This window comes from Anser brachyrhynchus (genome assembly GCF_964034855.1).
Source record: "Anser brachyrhynchus genome assembly, chromosome: 2".
NCBI classification, from domain to species: domain Eukaryota; kingdom Metazoa; phylum Chordata; class Aves; order Anseriformes; family Anatidae; genus Anser; species Anser brachyrhynchus.
In genome coordinates this window covers 26,155,826-26,181,371 of record NC_137695.1, presented here as the reverse complement: position 1 = coordinate 26,181,371, position 25,546 = coordinate 26,155,826, and the positions used below count along the sequence as shown (strand labels likewise).

At 39.9% G+C, this 25,546-nt stretch overlaps 1 protein-coding gene across 9 annotated transcripts in view; it reads right to left on the bottom strand.

Annotated features, from left to right (window-relative positions):
* The window catches only part of LOC308189529 (putative acyl-CoA dehydrogenase 6), an 89,580-nt gene that overhangs the window by 11,567 nt on the left and 52,467 nt on the right, over nucleotides 1–25,546 (bottom strand). For all 9 annotated transcript variants that reach the window (XR_013946427.1, XM_080579621.1, XM_080579623.1 and 6 more), the window contains 4 exons: nucleotides 23,859–23,988; nucleotides 15,771–15,877; nucleotides 9,648–9,815; nucleotides 3,836–4,009 (listed from right to left, as the gene is read on the bottom strand). Coding sequence is in view for 8 of the 9 variants with exons in the window: in XM_080579621.1 (XP_080435747.1) it covers nucleotides 3,836–4,009; nucleotides 9,648–9,815; nucleotides 15,771–15,877; nucleotides 23,859–23,988 (579 nt within the window). In the remaining variant the exon portion in view is untranslated. The remainder of the gene's footprint in view (nucleotides 1–3,835; nucleotides 4,010–9,647; nucleotides 9,816–15,770; nucleotides 15,878–23,858; nucleotides 23,989–25,546) is intronic.

The window sequence follows — 25,546 nt, the reverse complement described above, 5'->3', positions numbered from 1 at the left end:
CTCCCTCTTGGCCTCCAAGTGAAGCAATTCACAGGAAAACTGTTTGCTTTTTGCCATAGTAACATTCCCTTCCTGTGGTCAGGGCAACAGGTCCTCAAAGTGATGGTGTTTGCTGAGTGTCACAACACGGGAGAGGTTTGTGGCAGCTCTTCCCCTTTAATGAAGCAGGAAAGGCAATGACTTTTACCAACGGCTTTGGTAACATGCCACTTGGAAGAAAAGAGCACACCTGTGACCAAATTTTGCAAAGTAAAATTCTTGAAAAACATAGGCTTGATAAAAATAAAAAGCCTTCCAGGTAATTCATTTTCCATCTGTTTTAAATTTCTTTCACTGAAAAAATATTTTAAAAGGAAATAAGAAAAAAAAAAAAGAGAGAGAAGAGAGAGAAAGAGAGAAGGAAAGAGAGAGAGAAAGAGAGAAAGAGAGAAAGAAGAATGAGAAGGAAGAAAACTCCCCACACACATTCTAATACTTGGCCACAATGAAGATAACCAGTAAACAAAGAGAAGGCTAAACCACATTATATTTCATACTAAAAAAAACTTTATAAAAGGAAAAACAAAAAAACAATGCCCCCCAAAACCCACCACCAACAACAAAAGAAAAAAGGAAGGAAAGAAAGAAAAGAATTGCAGTGGCATTGAACTGCCTCTGTCAAGTTTTAGGAAGCAGCTGAAGCAAGCAAGCTAAGAGCAGTCCTTGAAGTGTTCAGAAAAAAACAAACATAATTTTCAGTGTCACATGAATGGTCGTGAATTGGGAAGGCACAAGAATGTCCTTCTGAGGGCCAGAAATGAGGACTAGGATGAACACATGCAGACCTAATCATGAAATTACTGAAGGCATGCACATAGTCTTGAATACTTGAGCCTTCAGCAAAACACTTGTGGTTGCACCAATGCAAAACTCTTTGCAGGACTGGAAGCTAGCAGTGCCTGTAACATTGTGGTGTAACAAACCACATCCATCAGGCAAACGTCTCTCTTCTGAACATCAGTTACTCTGACAAACTCTCTCATTTACTACAACTGGTTTCTTCTGAATTTTGTAATGTGACAAGAGACCTACGCCTTGTTCCTGCTTCCAGTGCTCTTCAAGCATTTTACGTCAGATCGTCAGTGGATAAAAGCAAAAATGACCCAGAGGGCACAGCATGGCCTGGTTCCTTCCTAGCAAAGACACTGTAGGATGGAGCTGCATCTCCCTTGGTGGCAGCAGGGACCGAAGATGCCCTTCCCAGATTGCTCATCGTCATTCTGGCAACAAGGCAAATTGGAACCTGGTGTCCCGCTTCCTGAACGAGTGCATGGGCTGCCAGGGTGTTGTGCAAAGCTGGAGAGCACCAAGCTGCCGGTGGTTTTGAACACAAGTGATCTCACCTGCTGGGCTTTGTGTTTTGATGCTGTCACCACGCATCACTCTCGCCCGGGGAATGACTAACACGACTCTGCTGCCCCGGGAATGTCACTGCAACCTGGCGTTTATGATCGTTTTGTTTAACACAGACTCCAAACTGAGCATACGAATGCTTAATCGAGCCCTTACGGTCTGTGTAAACTTTGGTTATGTTTCAGAAGTGGCTTTTTGCTTTGAGGAGGAAGGGACTCTCACTTGTTTGCTGCAGCAGGGCTTGTGGTGACCAGCCACGCGTATGAGGAGAGGTGAAATACAGCTCTCCTACAGCTCGAATTACCTACAGCTCGAAGGTAATTAGCACAAGGCACAGTAGATCTACATAAATTAAAACAAATCCCACAAAGATTTCAGTGGGGCAAATTCTTCTGTTCTGTTCATAAGCTCTCCTAACGTGACATGGTAACTGCTGTTTGATAGCACTGTCATTGATTAGTGAAAGACTTTATGTTGATGAAGCTCACAGAGAAATTAGAGAAATTAGATGTCTGCAGAAAAACAGCCTCCTGCCAAACTGCCTGATTTTCTGACTCCTTTAGATTAATCCCAAGCTTTGGAAAATATATGTTTGTGATAAGCAAAGAAATCTGAGGTCAGATACTTGAGGGACTTCTGATGGTGGGCACCAGAAATACAGGTCGGTCACCTTGGAGGCATAAACACTCCTACACCAAGGCTACTACTGTACTATCTACCCCCAAGGACCGAAAACTGCTTTAAACTACTCTGTTCACTGGATCTGTCACATTTCTGCCTAGGCAGGAATACTCTTTTCCTCAGGATTTTCAAAACTTGCTTGTTCGAGGCCGTGAACAAAGTGATCAAGCTTTGAAATCAGCCTTGCTTTCACCAGGAGGCACGATGAGGGGACCACCAGAGACCCCTTCAGACTGGAATCACGTGGCTCTCCATGACTGCCACCTGAACATGCACTGTGCCTGCAGTGTACGCCAGCATCCAAGGCTTGAATGGTGATGGCTTTGTGCAAGCAGCTCTTCAGCACAGGCTCCAGGCCTCCGGCACAGTGCTGCCGGCAGAGCCAAGGCCACCCGGCCTGCGGAGGCCATGGCGAACAGGCACCTGCAGCTCGCAGGCAATTACACCCTGACTGCCTGGTGCTTGGGGCCCTTGTGTAAATGAGGAGGACAGGCACAGGCTCACGGGACTATTCACCTTTTAAAAACAGGGAGAGGAGAGAGGCCAACTGCTCTCAAAACCTGGAGCCCCTGGTTACAGCACTGTCCTTGGTAAGGCAATTCCCAATTCATGCTTTTAGTATTAGGCCTAGAGACTTCATGTGGAATGATCCGAACTCATTTCATCTCCATCCCATGAATGTTGTGAACACTGCAAAAGCAGAAGCAGTACAGGGCATCTCATCCTTGCCAGAGTCTGCAGCATTATCCTGTGCAAGCCTGGCCTCCTACTCTTTGCTACAACAGCCCTCACATGTACCATTTATCTCAGACTGAACTAAAAACATTGGCTCAAACCAAAGGTGTTTTAAGCATTTGAACTCCAAAATATTTGGTCTGGGATCAACCCATAACAGGGAGTGATTTTTTTTTTTTTTTTTTAAATTTGGTCACTGAATCAGAAAATCACTCTGTACAATTCCCCATTCTCCAGCCACACCAAGACAGGAACAGGCAGTGTATGCACAGAAGTACAGGTCTGAGGAGATTATTTACACAAACCTGAAATTTAAAGAGGACCAATCTTCAATCTTCTTATAGTGAACCACATTACATTTAAGTTAAAGAATCAAATGCTATGGGGTAAGGGGAAGGTTAGAAGGCTGAAGATACACAATCCAGACTTGGATCTGGTTATCTGGAATATCCAGAATCTGTCTATCTCAAACATGTGGACTTGGGTATGGCCTGAGTTGAGAGTAACAGAAACTCTGTAGCAGCAGATCTTCAGGGAAACGAATTTGGTGTTGTATCATGTACTTCCGATGTGTATTGAGACAAAACAGATCTGTAAAAACAAAGCTATTAAATCCTGTATTTACACAGCCACTAAATTAATTATCTAAAATCTAGGATAAAGATAAACATCATTGCTTACTGCACTACAGGAAAAGTCACCATTCTTCTATTTCATGCCAGTATTTTTATACCCTTTTACTACATCTGTAGCCAGCATAACATGATGCTGTTTTTTCTTATCAGCAGAACAGACTGAAAGAAAGAAGAAAATCAAAAACAGCCTCTGTGATACCTCACAAAATATTTTCATTCTGTTTCAAGCTTTCCTACTAAAAGGGAAGGTTGTCTGTATTCAGGCTATGACAGATTTCAAAAACAGATTGTAAGAGGTCATAATTTGCAATAAAAGGAAAGTGCTATTAGTCATGCAGTAAGGGTGACCCCTGTGCTCCTGCCAGGCCCCAGCAACACGAACGATGACTTACCAGTGGCTACTCCCCACAGCCGCTCTTCTTGGAATTGCAACATCTGATATGTAAAACCCATTCCTTCCTCACCGATGAGGTTTTTGCAGGGGACTCTTACGTCTTCAAAAAAGATCTGAGCTGTGTCCGATGACCTCATGCCCAGTTTGTCTATCTTCTTAGCAATGTGAATGCCTGAAGAAAAACATGATATTAATCTGGAATTTAATAATAAAGTTGGCTCATCCCATTTTTAAGAATTTTCTCCACTTTATTTGACTAGAAAATCAGACATTGCAATTTTAAAGGTCTTAATTTTCCTTATGTTCCCAAATATTAATTGTTTACTAGTAGTAATCTTACTTCATGTACGTCTGGAAAACATACAATATTTATTCGCTTATGTTTGATTTTTAGTGCATTATAATAAAGTGTTGGAATTCAATTTAGCAGTATTTGCTGAGTGCCTGCACTACAGTGAAATAGTAAATAAATGTTTAATAATGGCAGAAAACAGAATTATATATTAAGCTGCAACTAGAGAATTTCTACTCATGGAAATTCTTTTCCTTCTCTTTCTTCCACATTTATCCCTCCCTTTCTAACCCATTCTGATCTCTTCTGGTACCTGTAGAAGAAAGGGTTTATAATCAAATCTTATCACTCTCTCCTAGTAATAAAAAGGTTAGACTCAAATTTATAAATACAAGCATCCAACAATTCTGTATCAACTCAAAATTTTGTTAAGACTATGTATTTTATGATGGCATACAAAGACTATTTAGTGCATTTAAAGAGTCACAGAAGGGTTTATAAGGGTCGTGATTCATTCCTTGAAGTTTTTATGTTGACATCCTTGTGAAGAGGGTATGCTTTCCCACTGACTTCCCTATACAGCATAGATTCTGACCCAATGTGCAGCTGTCTGTTGGAGATGACTGATTCCTGTAGGGAAATCCTGTTGCAATCTCTATCCAGATCTCAAAACTGCTTCAGGTTTGGCCACTTCAGCTATGTAATCACACCAGGAAGGAATCCTTCCTGTTTTATTTCCCAGCGAGATTTTTTTTTCCCCACAAGTTCTTCCATGTTATTGTTTAGATGCAAGCACGGCTTACCGCTGTGCCATAAGAATTAGACAGACATCAGTGATTTTTGTGTTATTTCCCTTTAAGTCTTCAGCCTTTATCTCCTTGTTTTTCTGGGTTTAACACATGAAAATTCTGCATGGAAATCAAGAATGCTTCAGAGGCAAACTGAGGCCAACAGGTAGATATGAGGACTTGTGCAAAACATGCCGATTACATCTGCCAAGTCAACATGGGTAGAAGAAACATTCTCCAAATCAGTTTCTATGGGTTTGACAGAAAAGCAAACATTTTGCTATCCACAGACATGGTATTCTAACCAATTTTGTGACAGAGTGGGATTCTGGTATTTTTTTTCCTCTTCATTCTATTTTTTACTATCCTATACTACTCTCTAACACAGCTTAATAAGAGTTGGTCACTGCACAAAATGTTGTGGTCCCTCTCTGTACTTCCTTGGCTTCCACACCTCTTTCTGAATTAAAACAGGCCTCTCAAGCTCCTGGTGACAGGAGGCCTTCAGCCATGTGAAAATTACTTTGGTTTTGGAGGCAGAAGGAGTTTGCAGTCATTTCCTTCAAATTCATCCTCTCTGGCAGCACTGAATAAGATTATGGAAAGTTTCATCTCTCAGCAAAGCAGAGATGAAATACTGACACTATTTCCAAATGCCAAGTCTGCTCTCAGAAGAATATCCACGTCGACTTCCAGACCTTCCATTCAAGACTACTCCATCGGCCAATCTATAAACAGATAATGTGTTACGAATATTTCCTTTGATAGCTGTTCAATGGAGGAAGAAAACTGGAACATCTGTATAAAAATCCTTGACTTTTGGATTGAAAACTATCCAGCAATTTGCACCCAGTCACGCCAGAAAAGCATTTGTGGTTTGTTTCTGTATTAAAATCAGAGTTAAACAAGCACACACTGAAACTATCTACAGGCCCAAATGATTTCTGGAACATCTTTTCCTGTTGGAATATCACTGCTTGGTTTCTTTGAGAGTTTCAGAGATCATGTCTTTGGTCTGCTTCCAGCTGTCTTTTATGTAATCATTGCTCCTTGCCCATGTGAAGATGCACTTTCTGCTTTTGTTACTGGGATGTTAACTAAGGACTCTGCTAGATGAAGTGCAACTACTGCAGTTCTTTGTATTGCTAAATCAGTCCTACTGAGTGCTTCCCCAGGCTCACATAAGGTAACAACTGCTGAAGAAGCTCTTACAGGTCTGGTTAGAGTTGCTAAACATGTTAAAGACTTCCATCCATACTTCTTACAGATTGGGCGGTGTGTTCAAGTTTCCTGAATCTAGCAGCATTGCCTCCTTTGTTGAGCCTTACCAGTTTCACTTGCTCTGAGATTCTTCTTTCTCATTCAGAAAGAGGCCAATCTCCGTCAGTCTCACGTAGTGTCTGTTGCTAGCATATGCTATGCTTTGCATTCTCTCTTTTTTGAAGACACTGATACATAATCATCTCTCTAAAATACGGACATCAAAATCTTCCTTTACTTCCTTTAATTATTTTAATTCTCTTCAGAAGAAGTACTATATACTTAAAATTATCAGCAGCAGTAGAAATCATTTGCCCAAATAATTCCCAGACTTTGCATTAAATAAACGACAAGCTATCTAATAACACACATATCTCAGTCTAGCAAGGCCAAGTGCCTGCCTTACTAAAAATCACTCTAGCAGAGCCCTTTGTACTACTTCTGCCAATATCACTGAGATGGATTACTCTACCTCTTCATGGGCAGTTCTTCCCAGGTGTCCTTGATTTTTCACTTTCTCCCACTCCTCCAGAACTTCTGACAATCTCTTTTTAGTTCCTTTATTCTATCTTGGGAGAAAGGGAGTCGCTCTCTCCTGCCACCATTTAGTGCCATTACAAGTGGAAAGAGACACATTTTAAATTGCAACTTGAGAAACAAGTTCTTTCTCCTTTCCTGGATGCTCTTCTCTTTATTATCTCCTCTTTGCAATTTATCCAAGTACTATCTCACGACTCACAGGACAAACCAGTGCACAACTATGTCCCAGACTGGGGCTGCAAGCCATTTGTCTATATATCTTACGCACAGACACTTTATACTGTGCTAGATTCTCTTTCATCACATGAGAAATTGACTTCTTTTTTTTTAAGACATCATTAGTACGAGGAGTCTACACCTACCTAACCACAATTATCAAAATTCCCTTTATAAGAGAGGTATTCAGAAATGTTTGTCAAATCAAGGCCATGATTTTCTTCAACCCAGAGTAGACCCTGCACAAACCTAAAATCAGAAGAAGCAAATCCCACTTTATATCTCTAATAATTACTGGTTGTTGAAGCTAATAATTCGTTTCATACTTGTCATTTTTTTCCTTACCTCACTTTCTGCATGTATGAAACAATTAGGTTTTTGTGAAAAACGCTGGACTCCCATCTCCTCCCAGCTGCTAGCAAGAAATGAGTTACCATTGCACCACGGATCTCTTCAATGCCCTGCCACACAGCCTGGAGACTGCAGCAGTTAGTCAGACATAACACACGCCTTCTCCACTGCACTTGTTCTTGAGTTTTGACATACCTACACCTATAGATGCTTGATAGTGCATCCTTCTGCGATGTCCTCTAGACACTTCCTGTACAGTCTTGGTCTGCTGCCCTGTAAAGAGTGTGATCTTTGGCAGACACACATCCTTAGGATGTAACATAGCAGCTTGAGCTTCCTGCTCACATCTGTGTCAAATGGCAGCCTTTTTCATACTTTTCCTCTTTGTTTCCCTGAAAAATTTCATTTCTGATGTGAAATTCCACCCACTGAGCACAATCAGCCATCTCAATACTTCAAAAGGCCACCAGTCAGGGTACAATGACCCTTCTGGAGGTCCATATCTGTATCTATCACACAGAAAAACACTTGGAGGTCTACAGTTTATATTTCTAGGAAGATTTCTACATATCTGTACACCAACTTCATGTGACTCTAGCAATTTTTTTTTTATTTTTCAAAATATGTCTACCACAGGTAAAGCAGGCTTGTGTATAGGTTGCGTGGCCTAACAATAACCCCCCATAAAGCTACAATGATTCACAGGTCTTTGTTGAATTAGCAAAGTACCTGAAAACCTCTGAGTCAATTTGTGAATATTTGATCCACCTGTAATAGCGGGTTGGCTGCTTTGGTATTTCTGGAGAATTGACTTCAGAGAAGCAGTATTGCATTTGCACTCTGACTTTTTCATGAAAAAGAAAACTCAAGGGAAACTTTATGCAGATGACTGATAAGTAAGGTCATCGGGAAATTCTGGGAGATTCTGGCTCTGAATTACCACATTCATTCATCACTTATTGGCCAAAATCAACAGGTGAATCAGCTGAGTCTCCTGAGAACTTCCATTCAAAGCCGGTTTTGCATGAGCAGTTGTTTAGAACCTCACAACCCACTAGCTTAATTCCCAAAGCACCTTGCTTCCTTCCTTGACTTAGTCCGTATTCAAATTCACTTGTAAGAAGCTCTAAGGTGCTCTAATCACTCTTTTGCAACACTGGAGACCTGAGATTTTGTTCTCAGTCTGAACCCTGAAGTAAACACATAGACATTCACTTCACTACCATGGTGACTTCCCTACATGTTAAATGCTGATAATGACATGTATTTCATGCAAAATATACTCCAAATTGAATGAACAAAAATGCCACACGTTTTAATATTTTCTTGTCACCCATCATCATATTTATCATGCCAGTTTAAAGATTAGAACTTCCTAAGAATCACTAGATCTTTTTAAAAGAGAAAGACTATTTTCTAGAAATTAGAAAACTCAATTAATGCAGTTAGGGATACCCTCATTTATTTTGTGTTTTTCAAGGATGTTGGAAGCCAAAAAGGTTTAAAACCTTTCAAAGGTGTTAAAGCTATTCAAATTTAAATTTCAATAGCCAGAAAATTCACTGTAAAATGTTTCTGTCAACGTAACCTTAACTTTATCCTCTTTTAATGATGTCCTTTATGCATACAATAAAATACTGCCACAGCATCTGCAGACTACTCAGGAACAGACCCCATGTGGACACTGAAACTTATACCTCTTAGGTCAGGATGTATTTCTTCACTGTCTTCACCCAAACTACAGTTTAAAACTATTTGGGAAATATAATTTGAGAACACTTTACATATCGTTCATATGTAGCAAAGATCTATGGAAATTGAATAATATGTTATTTGTTTTGAGGACTATTTGGAACTTCAAGTCTTTTCTGGACAGAAAACCAAAATAAAGGTTTTGTGGAACTTCTTCAAAACTAAAAGACATTGGATGTTGTAATTAAAAAAATGGCTCTATTTTTAATGATTTATTTAAGGCATTAATTTTCTCCTTGGCAGTGATTTAACTTGTCGATTCATTCTCACAGAAGGTTATGAAATACTCCCATGTGAATGTCTCTGAACAGGTTTTCTAAATTTATTTTGGGGAAAAATAACTCTCCACATAAAATGGCTTGGGAATCCCAAACTGAAGTCTGTGAAATGTTCGATTTCCTTCTCATTTGCTTTTTTCCCCTACTTTTTTTTCGTGGAAGTGTGGGTACAAATGCATTTCAGAATCAACTATGTATGACAATGAAACATTTAATTCAGAAGAGCATTTATGGGTGTAGTTCTTTATCTTAAACACCTTACCTTGGTGTATCATGCACACACAAAAACACCAACAAAACCAAATCAGAAGAAAAAAAGTTCTTTGTTATTACCATGTAGATCCATTGGCAGACATATGAGAGATTTATTTCGATGAGGAGGTCCTTCACTTGTATTTGCCAGCAGGCACATCCAGTCCGCTTGGCACCCAGATGTCGTCCACATCTTACCACCATTTATGACATATTCATCGCCTTTCTTCACAGCTGTTGTCTTGATATCTATTTCAAAACATAGGAAATGGTTATTCTTGTGAAGGAAGGATAAGCTGGTCCCTGCATGACTTGCTGAGTCACTCCCTTGCTCTCAGACAGACGGTCAACACTCACCCCCTTCACTTCGTGCCCTCCAAGCCCTCTAAGCCTTCCAGGCGGGAAAAGGCAGACCCACCTGGACAACTCTCTTTGAAGACAAGCCAGGGAAACCAGACCACTTCTCTCACCCTCCTTTAGGTGGAGTCTTCATCCCAGTGGATGAAAGCGGAAAGCTCTCTGTAAGTAAATTTGGTTGCCAAAAACTCAGGCCAGAACTATTTCAGTCTGAGGTGATCTATTACGCATTTCTGTCACTGCGTACGTTAGTCACCAAGGAGGCCATTAATTTCAGAGACCCAACTTAAACAAACACAAGCCTCAATATCTGTGTATGCATAAGGATATATATACATGCACTTCCTGCATGCTGTAGGTCAGAATGGCGTAATAAATTCAAAGATAGTAAGCTTTTAGAAGGCAAAGTTTAAATCTTAAGGTTGTCTGTACATGAAGGAGTTCTAAACACCTGCTACTTCTACCCCAAGGCATAAAAAAAACCAATGCTATTTTCATTCATGAGTGTTCACATCACTGCAAGCAGCCCTGGATGCAACAGACAGCAGGAATGAATCATTAGTTACTACTTACACTCCAGCAGAATTTCCAAAGAGCTGGCTTATCTCCCCTGAAATTTAATTTCTTCCACTGAAACCCCAGCTAAGAAGGCTCTCTAACAGGTATCTAGCTTTAAGTTGGTGATGGTATGAAAGAACCCAAGCACACCCCCAGTAACACTTGTAAATCTAATGACTATAAAGTGCATTACAGCCCACCTACTGAGGCAGCAGACTTGAAGGGTAGAAGTCAGACACAAAGTGGAGTGAGCAACCACAATAAAGTCAGCTGGTTATACCTTCATACACACCCACCTCAATCTGCACATGAACCTTCTTCCCAGAGCCTGTAAACTCAAAACAAATCAAAACCATAAGCCTGATCTTCATTTGCAGGATAAACCTCGTGGCTACCTGTGGATGAGGTCAGCATGGCTGAAAGATTTGTTAGTGGAGAAATGGGAAAAAATGGTGGGAGAAAATTGTGTGATAGTGTAAGAGAAGGAATTTGCAGATATAGCTATAGATAAATGAACTTACAAGAGTGTAACGATGAACAGCGAGAGCTGTTCAACAACCAATGTGAATAAAACCAGCAGCAATCTCGCTATTCATTTAATGAAAGGGGTATGCCAAATCTGTCCAAAGGACTTGACGTGGAATCTGAATAATAATGAAGGCCAACAAAGTGAAGGAATCCGAAGTACTGATGCTGTTAATATATGACACAGACTCTGGACAGTCATATACATGGAGACTAAACAATACGCGAAGGACACAAAAGAGCAGGAATAAGAAACATGGCACGACTAGCGTAAAAGGGTGGTAGCACACATAGTGATTTACATCACACATCCCTTTGTTATGGTACAGCTACTAAAAAGATTAAATTGAGGTTGCCTGGAAGGCCTGCAGAAGAACTCTGAGTACTACAACGCAATCACAAATATAAACAGTATTTGCAAGCATGGCGTCACAAGAGACTAACTTCCCAAACACAGATTAAAGAACAAATGCCTTACTAATGGGAATGTTCAAGTATTCTCAAGTGTGATGGTTGACAGTTTGCTTCAAGTACTTGAAAAATGACCATTTAAAATCAACTTATGAAGAATTTAGTATCTTCAACCTTAATTAAGGAAAGACAACCAAGTCAATAAGTAAACTTTAAATATAAAATATGACAGGCTTTGAAAACTTACTTAACAATTTACTAAAGTCAAGTGGACTCAGTCTCAGTGATATGGCTATTAAGATCCTTTGTCGTATTTGACTATAATTATTCTCCCTGATGGAGCATGGCCCCGGAAAAAGTCTACATTTCCCAGAGGGGGTGCTCCATAACTCATTTTTGGCAGGCCCACATCACTGGTCGTGTGGTGTCTACATCTCAAAAGCTTACAAAGTATGCTGTGTGGGTCCCTTCTAGGAAAGACAACAAGGTACTTGACATCATTGAAATGCTTATGAAGCAGCTAGCGCCAACTAAGCAACCAGAGCTGGTTATTTCACCATTCAAATCACACCATATTTGAGAATCAAGTTTTCTTCTCCAGTGTGCTGTTGTCTCTAGCCATGCATCTAAATAGATTTGACAAAAGGCAAGGTTGGCTTCAACTCTGAAGGTCAAACTTGTGATCACAGGTAGGCAACACATATCCTTTATGTCAAAAATGAAAACATATATCTGGAATTTACATCATCAGCACAGAAAAAAAAAGGGGGGAAAAAACTTGCACGTAATAGCTTCAAGTCTAACTGAATGAATAATTGCTTCATAAAACAGGAAAGTAAGGAGATTAATCATCAAAGTAAGCCACAATCTGGAGGTCAGAAGGTAAGAACTGCCATAGGTCAAACTGAGATAAATCTTGCAGATGAAAAACAACAAAATCCAAAAAGATTAAGGCAGTAAACAAAAAGGCTTCAGCTACAAAAGAAAAAGAGGATGAAAAATAGCATGAGGCATGCTGAGGATGCCTCAAAACTAAAGAAATATTTTGCATGCAATTACAAAAAGATTCCCAATATAGCTGACAAAGGAAGACATCTACAGGAAGGACCATACAAAATTAAAATTAATGAAAACAGATGTTGTTCATCATAGTAATCTTCACAGCCTCAGAATACACTTGGAAACAAAAGAGAATTCAATTTACAGGTGACACCTTATTTCAAACCTACCTGATACAATTATTACAAAAGTGGATTTTCTAGAGAAAATTGGAAAAGAAAACAGGTCCTGTTGGACCCAAGCAAACTAAAACATTATGTTATTAGGCAACTATGAGTTAGATTTTATGTAAAGCTGAAAATTAGGACAAAAGTGGAAATGTGGGTAAGGAAATAGGCAAAGGGGAAATTACATCAGGTTGCATTAAAGGAGGAAGTGCTGACGTGCAGGGAGGGCACTACTGGAGCTTGGATATCAGCCTTTGGATGAAACCTATTGCATGTTTCCTTTAATGACCTTTAGAAGAAGAGCAGGAATACACCAACTAAATTTGTTGGTATCGCAAACCTGGGAGACTTCACCAACACAGACAACTGAGGTATCGGGAAGAAAGAAAGGAACGACCATGAGTTTTCAAAGACAACATGGCAAGTACAAGCACTTAGGCACAAGTAATAAGAATTACTGCTGCATTTTAAAATATCTCAGTAGAAAACCAGTAATGAATATGATCTGCATAGTTAATCACAGTTCACAAGCCAGAAAATTGCTGTGTAACCGAATATATTTCTATTAGAGCTGGAAAAGCATTTGTGGCATTACAGACACCATGTACAATTCTGGCCTTTTATGCTCAAGAAAGATGACCTAAACTCAGAAAAGCTGGAACACTGAATTCCACTGAGAGGAAACGGGGCAAGATATCTATGTTGAAGAGGCAGACATGAAAGAGATTACTTGGTGCAGGTGTCTGCAAGACTTAACTCAAACACAGACAAAGTCTCTTCCATGATGTGCTCTAACATACCTGCAAAGATTATCAGCAAAACATCATATAAATTAAGGAATAACGGTGAGATAGAAAGAGACAAAGAACTGATGCATGTTTATGCTTTGTGGTACCATGAACCCTGAAATTAGAGTAAAGACTTCCTACCCTGACTGTTCTGTACTGTTCTGCTTTTCAAGCTTTGTGCTAGTTTTGTTGTATGTTGTCAATATTACGTACACAATACAATGACTACATTTGAAAGCAGGCAGTTCCTCCTTTAAATTGACTTGTAATTTATGTAAGAGTATAATACACAGTCCTTTTTATTCTGTTGAATTTTGAAAAAATTAACTGCAGGTACCTTTTGATTCTCATGTAGAGAAAAATCTTTTTCTTCTGTGTTTTCACTAGTTTCAGTAACTTTGGACCCGGCAGAAGAAACTGCGACAGATGCCTACTCTGTGCCATTCTTCAGTTTAAAATACACCAGCTCCCAGCACAGGAGCATGTCACCAAGCTTCATGTGTGAACAGTCGTTTTACTTTAGTGCTACTTTTTTTTTTATTTAAGGGAGAAAAACATCCCAATAACAACATGAGAAACCAAAGAGAATAACAAGTACAGTTTTACATGGTTTAAAGCATAGTTTTACATAGTTTAAAGCTAGGCTGCCTGGAGATGATGATCCTTGAGACATGCAAAGCAGTGCTAGTGAGAAGATAAGCTAGTGCTCCTCAGGCCTAAGTGGCCCATTTAGTTACCCTTTAGAAGCATTGCATGCTGGTTTCTGGATTTATAGCAAGGATCAGATGTTCCATGACAGCTAAAAAGCATCATCTTTTCATCCTGCAGTCTGTCTTACTGTGGCACTGACAGTATGAGTTCATCAGATAAATCCTAGTCCATTCCAAATTTTTCTTTAACTGTATTAATCCAAGTGTGTCATGCCAATTAAGCTAGATGATAAGCAACATGCAACTGAAAGAATATTTATGTTACTTATTATCTGGAACACTACGTCCAAAAATTACAATCATATTTGGAAAGTTTTGATAATCAGGTAATTAAACTAGAGAGACATTAGCTCAAATAAATGATGTTGTGTTTCCTACATCAGAAAACCTCAAACTTCAGATTACTTTAATGGAAAACAAGCCTATAAAAATGATAGAATTTTCTTACGAACAAAATCAGTTAACTAGAAAGGAAAATGATACTGGATTGTGCAAGAAATTTAGTCCCTTTATTTCATTATCCCCATTAACTCCCTTGAAAAGTGCTTGCTGCACCTTTGGTCTAATACTGAAAAATTATCTATTTGTCTTGAGAAAGAAACATGAGTTCGACTGAGGAAATGGACATAGGAATCAGTTTTGTTGATCACTCAGTGATTTTGTCTGCAGGAAGAAGACGTCTATAATTTGTAAGCATGTGGTGTGTTCAGCTTAGCCATCCTGCTTCCAAATAACAAAACCTCTGAAGTGGTTTCTTGTCATTTTCTTTTACCTCGATGCCCACAATCCACAGTTAGATGAGACTACAAAATCTGTTGTAATGCAGCTGTTCAAATTAACTACTGCCTCAGGCACTTCAGAATGGTAGTTTCATTTGTCCGTGTTTTTAAACATTCTTGTACTGAAACAAGAAAAATAATTTCATGCAAAGTATCTAAATAACTAAACTCATACATTTGACATGGCAAATTCTTCGTTAGCTCTAAATAAAATAATTGCCAATTCAGAGACATTTTCACTGCGCAGAAATGACTGAAGGGGCTGAGGTGAGGTAAGAATGAGCAGGAGGAACTTATTGCAAAAGTGTGATGCCATCATTTTCAGAAGGGACTTGCTCTGCAATTTGTCCACATTCAGTGAGGACATCTGTTTTAAGGAAGTGCAAGTTTTGTACATTTGAACAGGCCACACACCATATCACACACGTCTACAGGTTTGCACAACTGACGGTGGCTGTGCAACTGCAGGAGGTGCAGGAGTGCGCCCTGCCAAGTGGTGAGCTCAGTCAGAACAGGGGAGGTAACAGAAGCAGAAGGATGAAAACATTAGGAGAAATCTAGGGTCAGCTTGGCAGCTGCACATTAATCTGCTGTGCTCAGCCCATATCTATTTACTCACTGACATTATGTCTATGTATTCACTGAAAAACACATTCAATTTGATTGCTTTTGGAGGCATCAGATGTATGCGTTATTGCTCCTGAAATATTACTTCTTTGCCTTCACGATGCCAAACTGCCCTTTGTATTTCTTATGTGCGCTAGTGGCAAGGGGAAGGGTCAGTGAAACCAGATTCTTTCCATTAAAATGCCAGACTGTCTAAAATTGGCAATTTGCTAGGTTAACTTACTTGCAACATCTGACCCAGCTCCAGCTTCACTGATTCCCAAGCAAGCCACAAAATCTCCAGCTATAGTTGGTGCGAGGAACTGTTTTCTCAACTCATCAGAACCAAACCTGCAGCAATATAATGAAAAGATAGAATATTAAAAGGTTTTGAAGATAAAGTTCATTTACAAGATACGTATGAGTTTTGTTCTACCCAGACAGTGATTAATTTGTCCATGACTAGGTGAAATCTATCCTGAAGCCAAAGACAGAAAAGACTTTGTCTAAAGCCATGAATCAAAGTCGTCACTGGAAGCGCAGCCACAGTCATTTTAAACAAGGCTTTTCCAACTATTCCAGCATCTTACTGCCAGAGAAATGTGTGGTTCAGATGTCCTCAATCTGATTTTTACGACTGCTACTTTATGACCTATCAGATCTAAACAAACATAGGCCCTACAAGAATCACAATGCTCCCGTGCTGGCCTGCAGCCAGCCAGGATGGAGGATCTCCTCTCTGCGTATCTTCTAACTTTTGCACCATCTCTTTGCTTGGTTTTAGTGGTGGCTGAAAAGTTATGACGTGTGATAGCCACCCTCTGCAAATATCTGTACATTATATTTATATCCCACATCTGCATTTAAGTAATACAGTCAAATGCATTATTGCTTGTTCACAGCCATTCTTGTAGTCCCCACCAAAATAATAAGGGAAACAACGATCTGTTGATGACATTTTACAACAACAAAAAAAAAGACACTTGGACATATTATTAATTAATATGTGCTATGCACATTTTATTTAGACTATGATTCCAGTCAGTTTCAAAAGGAGTGAGAAATTGAGAACTACAGCGTTTCTTGTCAAAACAGTGGCCTTTCCTAGCCAAATCTGTCAGCAGATGGAAAAGGAATGCTAGGTGTATTTGATAAAACCTTTACCCAGAGGAACCTAATTTAATTATCACTAATGAACACCCACTTTTAAAACACCTAAAGCCAATGCTCAGGGCCACCAGCTGCTCGCCCAGCACATGCAGGCCACAGCGCTCCCCAGACAAGGAGGACCAGACATCTCTTCGACATGCCACAGGCCTCAGAAAAGCAGCAGTTGCTCTGAGGACTGCTATTTCTTTGGCGAGATGCCAGGGGTACCAAAAGCTCCCCTGGGGACCAGAGGGGGCTGCTGAGTCCCAGTCCCTGGGAGAAAGGAGGAGGCACCCTTGAGGGAGGAAGAGCAAGGGTAAACTGTCTGCAGAAAGACAGTTCTATCACACCATTAGAGAAGCAATGCCTGTCTTCCCTTCGTCCTTTCCCCTCCAAAAGGTAGAAGAGGCTGCTGAGGGTCAGCCTGCTCTCCCCCAGGGAAGTCCCTCCTCCCCAGAGGGATGCCAGCAAAGGAGCTCGAGGGCTACTGTGTAACAGGGTTTTATTTATTAATAAGGCTCCCAGCAACAGTGATTCCTTCCCCGAACAAGATTTTTTTCCTAAAGTTTAGCTGCCTGTGCCCATTTAAAGTGTGCTCCATCTCGTTTCATGGTTGATTTTTTCTTAATCTACTTCTACTGGTTTGGTCTTGCAGCTTGAATGGTGAGTTCATGGTCTTGTTCTTGAACCTCTCCTGTCCCAGCAAGAAGTCGTCCTTGTGTTGTGAGACCTATTTTCTATGAGCAGAAATCCATTAAAGTAAAGTTTCTCCTCAGTCCCCTCTAAGAGGCTTCTCAGGTCAGCATTTCCACTCATCTCCTTAGGCTCACCAGCTGCCTGAGCAGGCTGCAGTTAGCTGGGCTCTCTTGTTAAAATACTGTCACCCTACTTCCAAAGGAGCAATGCCACTTTACCTAAGGCTGACCCTTTCTCTCTGCTTTCACTCTGCCACAAAACAGCCAAAGAACATGAGAAGGCCAGAGACTGGCGTGGGAGCTGTCAGACATGTTCACTTTGTATACGCGGGGAACTCAGCTCCTCGCCCTGTCCCTGCTGATAACAATCAGAGCTGCAATCCCAAATAAATATAAGAAGTGAGATTGGAGTGTATACTCCTTCTTCTCCAAGCATACTGGGAAAAAATCCCCCCTGGTCTGTTATGCAGTGTATTTTTTTTTCCTTAGGATATGATCAAGTACAGCCAGCTGAACGCTCCTTAGACCACACACGCTTAAAAAAAAAAAAAAAGGCACAACAGGAAAAAAACTTAGATTCTGAGAGGAGCCAGCAGCATTGCCTATTAGGGATTTCTGGCAACGCTTACAGATGCCTAAAACTTTGCCAAACTTTAGTTATTTCAACAGAGGATTTTCATGACAAGAACTTTCCTCAGAATAATGTTTTGCGTTTGATAGCTTTGTTTGCTTGTTTTAAGTTCCAGAAAACAGTTCAGCTCTTCCCAAAAATGAGGCTGGAGAACTTATTTTGCAATTAAAAAAATAATAATCTGGCAATGCTATCTTCAGAAGCTCATGCTTTGCATGAAGGATGTGCAGCCCAGCAAATGGCTAGCTTCCGCATTAGAAATATGTTGTTTCTGTACAATTCTACCCTTTTTAAACACATCCCAGAAAGATATCACGTTTGCATAAATGCAATACCCACTTCTTTCCAGTTTAATAGCTCCAGCATTAGACGACACTGTTTGCAAAGAGACCTTGCTCTGGCTCAAGACAGACCAGATTATGCCTGCTTTACTTTCTGGGGCCATATTCCAAAGCACAGGTTCCCATGTCATTAACTCTGCAGCCTTAGCATCCCTCTAAAATACATTTTCATGAATGTGCATGCCTATAGATAAGCACACACAGAATCTATAGTCAGAGTCTACAGTCAATAAACTAGAGCTCCTTGCCGATGTTGGGTAAAAGAGAAGTCCCACGGGTGAAACGAAGAGCTGCATGGGAGTGGTCCATCCTTTCTTGCTCCTGCTCTTGCTTGGTAAGCTACATTGGTGGAATGTGATGAATACAGACACAAAAATGACAGTGATATACAACCTTGTAAATTGCGGGTAAAAGGTTAAAAAATTATGGTGAAATACAGATGTAAGAACATTTCCTTGATCCACATAGTTTTGTTTAAGTGCTCTGCGAATTAGAAAATAGCAGTCAGTTCTATTAATCTCAAATACATATAAAAATATGGTTTCTGACAGGTTATATTGCTCCATTGCATGAAAATATGAATATGAATGAAAGTATGTCTACTGCACATCACTGTTCTGACATAATTGGGCTGCTAATCATCCTGTTAAAGCTACAGATCTTACTCACTTTTGTTTCCTATGCTTCTGGGAGAAAAATGCTGAGCTGAAGTGAATTAATTAAATTAGTAAGGGAGGTTCTGAGTGGAACTGACATTATATGATACACTATTAAGTGATAATTGAAATTTTGAATATGAGCAAATGCAGGCAGTTCTAATACTGCTCTCAGCATTTGATCAACTCAGGCTTTCTTGCACTGGAGCTAACATATTCAAGAAATATAGCCTACTCCTAAATCTCATCTGGGCCTCTGGACCACTTAAAAGGGAATATAATACTATCCCTGAAGACAAGAGGTTTTCTAAATGCTCATTTCAAGAACGGCTGTGAGAGAAAACGCTGATCCTGATGCACATCAATGCAAAAGGGTTGAAGCCAGACCTTGACAGTGCAACAACTTTAAAAAAACTACTTACCAAACAAAGTTTTCAGATGATCTATGCAATGCTCTACAGTATGTCAAAGACAACACATCAATTTGATCATGGACTTCCCAGGAATATAAAGATGATTTCCTTTACCCAAAGAAGGGATTCACTCTTGCCTACCATCTCTTTCCTTCTTACATACTAGCAAGAAGTGAATTTGTCCCAATTCCCCTTCTGTTGTGCCCCCAGATTCAAACTATTAATAATGCAGTAGACATGAGCCATGTGGAATGCTTTTGCTTCAGGGTAATCCTGCACAGGCATCCTACCATTTGAGGTCTAGTCCCAGCTTAGCAGCACTCTGGGTCCTCAGTGTACATGAAAAAAAAAAAAAAAAAAAGAGAAAACAAAAGGGAAGAAATTCTTCTTAAAGGCATGGCAAAAAAAACACTTCACGAACAGCAGCAAGCACCCTTGGGTAGCATGGAAGCTTCCTTACGATCAGTAATTTGCATAACCTCGCTTTAAAAGAATCCACACTGCAATCAGCTTTCTCTCTGTGAGTCCCTGTTTCCGTCAAGATAAGAAGACATGCAAGTTTTAAAATACCACATTTAGAAAAACTTATTTACTTTTTGTGAAAGACATCAGAAGAAAAAAAAAAGCAATAAGAAAAGTGTTCTGGCTCCCCGTTTTTATCAAGCCTTTAAGCTTCAGTTATTTGAAGATTTTATGAAATAAATTGCTCAGTTTGCGGCACAGCAACATTCTGCAAAGAATACAGATGAGAAGTCCCTCTTGACTACCTGAAGGGTTCTGGTTAAGAACAATTACGTCAATCTTCTATTTATTTAAGAATGCATTTTGCACTGAAGTGCAGGTATTGTAAAACGGGAGTCAAATTAAAGATTATCCTTTTCAGACAATGCTGTTTTTAAGGGCTACCATGTGGTGCCCCCACACCAGCTCTGGAGACCTCAAGGTTGCCCACCAGACAGCATGGCCAGGCCATCATAAGGAGCTGGAGAACCCTCAAAGGTATGGTACCAGCGTGAAGCTGTTTTGAGAACAATTAGCTCAGAAGCAGCTGCTTGATACTGCCCCACTGTGCCTGTATTGATCTGGCCAGGCTAGATGTTTGAGCCCAAGTGTGGACAACTTCTGATTTTCCACCAGGCTTATCAGTGCAGGCACAGCTATGGGCACGCAGCTTCTGGCCCGTGCCAGCTCCAGAGACGGAAGGAATTTGCTTACAGTGCTGCACCCAGAAGGGCACTGGAAAAAAGACCTGGAAAAACAGAGAACAAGTGTGGGTGGTACAAATAATTCAGATCTCCTCTTTCAGGCTCCTCAGCTAACCGAACCTTTATTTGTTTCTACGCAATTCACCTGAAACAGTCTTCATTATAGCTCAGGACAAGAAGTGGCATGCTGACAGATTAAGTACCAAATGAGAGACAGGTGACACTATTTCTGAAGGAGCACAGAACTGTTGCCTTTACACTATGCCCATGGCTCTCAAATCACCTTTCTGATTTTCACTGTTTTCCCAGCTGATTAAGTGGATGATCCTGCTTTTCAAAGCTGCTGTTCTGATCATCAGCTGCAACTTGTCTCCCTTACAGCAAACAGGAAAAGAGACAGTAAAATCTTATTTTATATATATATATATATTAATTCTCAGATATGACACTGTTCAGCATGGAGAAAGAATCTGCAATGAATAAGCTGATGAAATAGAAAAGCACTTCATCAAAATATCATCGCTATTCTTAGTGTCTTCCAATAAATAAAAAGAAAGAAAAATCAAGCAAAGTTTAATGCCTACTGGTGAGATAAAAGGTCTTTATGCTGATCTGGTATCACTAGGGATCACTACAGGTCTGTTTAAAAGCACAGGAAAATGTATTTCATTCACTGCCTGAGCTGAGAGCTGCTTTCTCCACTCTACTTGTAAGCATGAAAGCAAGCAAGGTATTATATCTGGAATGCATTTGAAAGATCTGACAGAGAGTTATGTTCAGAACCAGACACATCATAGGTCAGGTCACTGTTGACAGAATATTTTGCATTTTGTTCTCAAATTTACAAGTGCTACTGCTTCACTTAGAGGAATCTGGAAAAAAAATGGAGCAGTCTGGGCATCTTTCAGCAAAGCACAACTATTTTCCTCTGTATTTGTCTGCACAATAGAAGTGCATATAAATCAAAATCTTCAGGGTTGCTTCCAAGTATGACCATGCATTTAACTTTCTGAAGGTTGTCAGAAAAAAAACACATGAAGAATGAAGTGAAAGGGGGTATGACCGTGAACAGGCAAACAGATATGAGCAACATTTTCTAAATCACTATGCTCTTTGTAGTTTATATCGTTAAAACTGTCACTACAATGTACTTCTCATTTAACTGAATATCTCAAAGATCTTTGCAATCTAAGCTTTGCAACAGCCTCTCATTGGAGCAAGAAACCCATGGAAGTAGAAGGAATAGCACCAGGAAGCATCCTAACTTTTGATATTTTAAGACTTTATTTTTCTAAAGTTTGAAAATGTAAAGAGTTGTATGTGTGTGTGCATACGCATACGTGCATCCATCCATTCAAACTACTGCACTGTCTATATACCTAATTGAGGAAACATCTGTAATTTATGTCGGCAGTGTATCTTCCTGACACATCACATTCACCGAGTCAGCTCCCAGGTGCACTCGTACGTAGTTGAAAGCTGAATAAAACACAGATTTAGGAAAGCCACCAAAGGGCTTCAGACTTCATTTTAAAGCTTTATAGGGGATGATATTTGATTCCTGTATTACTATTTACTTGATGCATCATTAATGCATCATGTATCATGATGCTTAGTTAAGATGCAGAATTTGGATTAACTCTTCAAACTTGTTTGGGACCACCAAAGTACAGAGATAGCTTTAAAGAAACCATCCAGGTGGTGAACGCAATTTAAATGCATCACCCAGGGAAAGCAATCAACCCCCTCCCTATACTGCATGAAGTGAAGCTGCACCAGTGCAAAACTTCCTGTAGCAGCCAGCATTCTCTTTTTAATACCAAGTTTCACTTTTACTTCTTACAGTAGGACGACACTGACTTAACGGTGGAGGAAATGGTGAGTTTGCTAATACAGATGGCAATTCAGTTACAAATGTCATCATGTTAATAACATTTTCACATTCACTTTCTGAGAGCATCCTCTTTAGTATTTTACTAGCACAACTGTACATAGTTTCATTGCTTTACTGAAGCAGAACTGAGCAGCATAAAGCCAAAAATTCCTGCAATGGAATAAAATTCTGTCTTTGTTTACCCACAGATTTTTTTAAAACCCTGGGAATAACAGGCTATCATGGGGGCAAGATAGTATTCTTGGAGGTCTTTTAAAACACTAGTTTTATTCTCTGTTGGACTATAAATAAGCTACTGTTGCAACAGACAAAATGATCTCCATGCTTTCAGTACGATTTTAGTGCATTACACAAAGGAGAAAAAAACTATTAGGAAGATTTCCCATGGCTGAGACCTCCAAAGTCACACATAGCCAGAACAAGAATGGATGGACGGGTGGATGTAATGGGGATGGAGTCCGAATTCCAGGCTCTACAGTTGGATTTACAGACATTTTCATTCAGAATGATAACAAACAAACAAACAAAAACAACAAACACTAAAATGCTCTTCTGTGCAAATACTCCCCTCTTGTATACTTGTTTTGTGCAGAAAAATTTCTGACTTCATCTCCATTATCTGAATGTAATCCCCACCACCACCTTCCAGAGTTTTTAGGTGTAGCCATGTCCCAGGGACAAACTGCTAGACCGGTGCGTCACCTCCCTCTAGTTTTGCAAGCTGCTGTTCTGATGCAGAATGTCTGTGAAGCTACTAAATGAATACGGAGAAGCTGTTAACTGCCACTTTTACTGAGGGAAAGAAGAAAAAAATGAAAAAAAAAAAAGAAAAATCAGCTTCAAAAGGTGTAGGAGCCTGGGTGATAGCAAGTCATAAAAGGTGAACACTGACGCAAGCAAATGAGAAAAAGAAAGATGAGTAATTGCCTGGAATGGGAGTACTTAAGCAGCATGATACAGGTGATAAAATTTTAGCAGGTCTTACACCAATCCTGATCATTATTTTTGAAAAGTCAAAGTTGGCAAGGAGCACCTTGAGAAGCTGAAAAAAAAGCCAGTAAATTATAAAACAGAATTAGACTCATCCTAATTAGTACAACTAAATGCAGCCTTAGAGGATGACTGCACGGGGATACCTGGCTAAGAAAAAAAAAAGCCACAAACATGAACAGTGGGATTCTGGAATTAAGATTGTTTTAATTGGTTGTGGCACCGCAGTTCTATGTTTGGAAACACATCATTTAATATTAAACGTGGTTTGCTTTTTATTACATAATAAAAGGACAGGTTTTAGGCTTAAACACACAAAGTGTGGTGTTTAGGTTAAACGAAACATTCTGGAAATTACCTTGTTAGAGCAGGAGTAGCCATGCCAGCTTGCACCCCGATAGCCATAGGAATACCTCCACAGCGGATACTTCCCAGCTCTTCCGCCACTGCAATGTTATACGAGAAGTCCAAGCCCATGCCGCCATATTCTGGGGAAAAAACACATCTATCACTTGGATATTATATATTCGGTGGAAAAAACAAATGAACACACTGATGTTATAAGCTGGCATAAGTGAGAAGAAAAAAAAAGTATTGCTACTGCAAGGATTTGCCAACTGCAATTTTACTGCTAACTTTTAAATATTTGATTTTATCAGCTTTCATTTCAGAAAAGTGACATCACGCTACTCTTTACAAAACCTGAATTTAAAATTACATCTGCTCTAATTACCCCTGTGCACATCAGGTCACCCCGGACATGTTAAGCAGCATCATTACTTTTACCAGAAACAGCAAGAAAAGCAAAGTGCTGCTCAGAATGGCATCAGTAGGAAAAGTCACTCTTTCTAACGGCAAGGGCACATGAACAAATCATCACAAAGTAAGACGTGCTTCTGTTTCTCCATGATAACCCCTCTCTGTGTGCTCTCATCCCTCACAGCACTCAAGTGGAACTCATCTTTCTCACACTGAGCAGTCAAGTCAGCGCCAAACAAGACTGCATGCACATGGTGTCCACACGTGAAGTTGCCCCTGTAGCTCAAAAATCAACGTTAGACAGAAGCACAATACCAAATATGCATACTTCATATCCTGGCACCTGGTCGTCGCAGTCATTAAAGCTTTTTTCATTAACGCAAGGTTGATGGCCCAGGGCCCAGGGCGTTCTTCCTCCCTACATTCCATTCCACAAATTCAATTAAAGAGGATATTATTCTTCACCTCCTTCCTAAGCCCAGCACTGATAAACCCCCACACAGCGAAACACAGAAAAGCGTTGTGTTTCTATGATGGATGAGGTAATTTCTAACTGTATTAAATAGTTTTTATTCCAGAGGAAATATGGTGAGAAATAGCCTCCTGCTTGACATCGTTAGTTGACTGAATAGTTGTGATTAGATAACGTTAGATAAGGAAGCATTTTCATATTTTTACTCATTTGAAGACCAGCTAAGAAAATGTCAAATAAATAGATATAATCTCCCTACCCCCACACCCAATACGGGGCAGATGACCATCTTCCGTCCTTGCCTGCTCACATCAAGCACTATCTGAGCTCACCCCTCTACTGACCTTTGACATTTTCCAAAAACACCATTAATTATAAATCAAAACACCACAGTGCATAAAAACAGAGGGTTTTGTATTCTATCATCTTTTTCCTAAACTCACAGACTGTCTTTGTGCCTTTTTTTTTTCTACAGAGAGAAGAGAAAGCACAAATGGAATGGACTAAGTGCTAAGTGTAGTTTTCAAGTAACGTTTCTCCCTAGGTCTGTCCAAATGGTCTGGATTGTCAGAATTACAAAATGGCTACTTTTCAACAATTTTATCTGAAAATAAAACATGTTTCTTAAAGACACAGACAACATTTAAATTCCTACTGGGAGCTGAAGCAGTACAGTCAAACGACAGTAATAGGGGAACATCTTTAGCATAATATATAATCCCAATGTAGTTTCCTCCTGAAACTACATGAAAACTTGTAACTGTGCACTACCCTCAGCACTGGAAAATGAGGGGTGGACTGGAAAACTTGGGTGT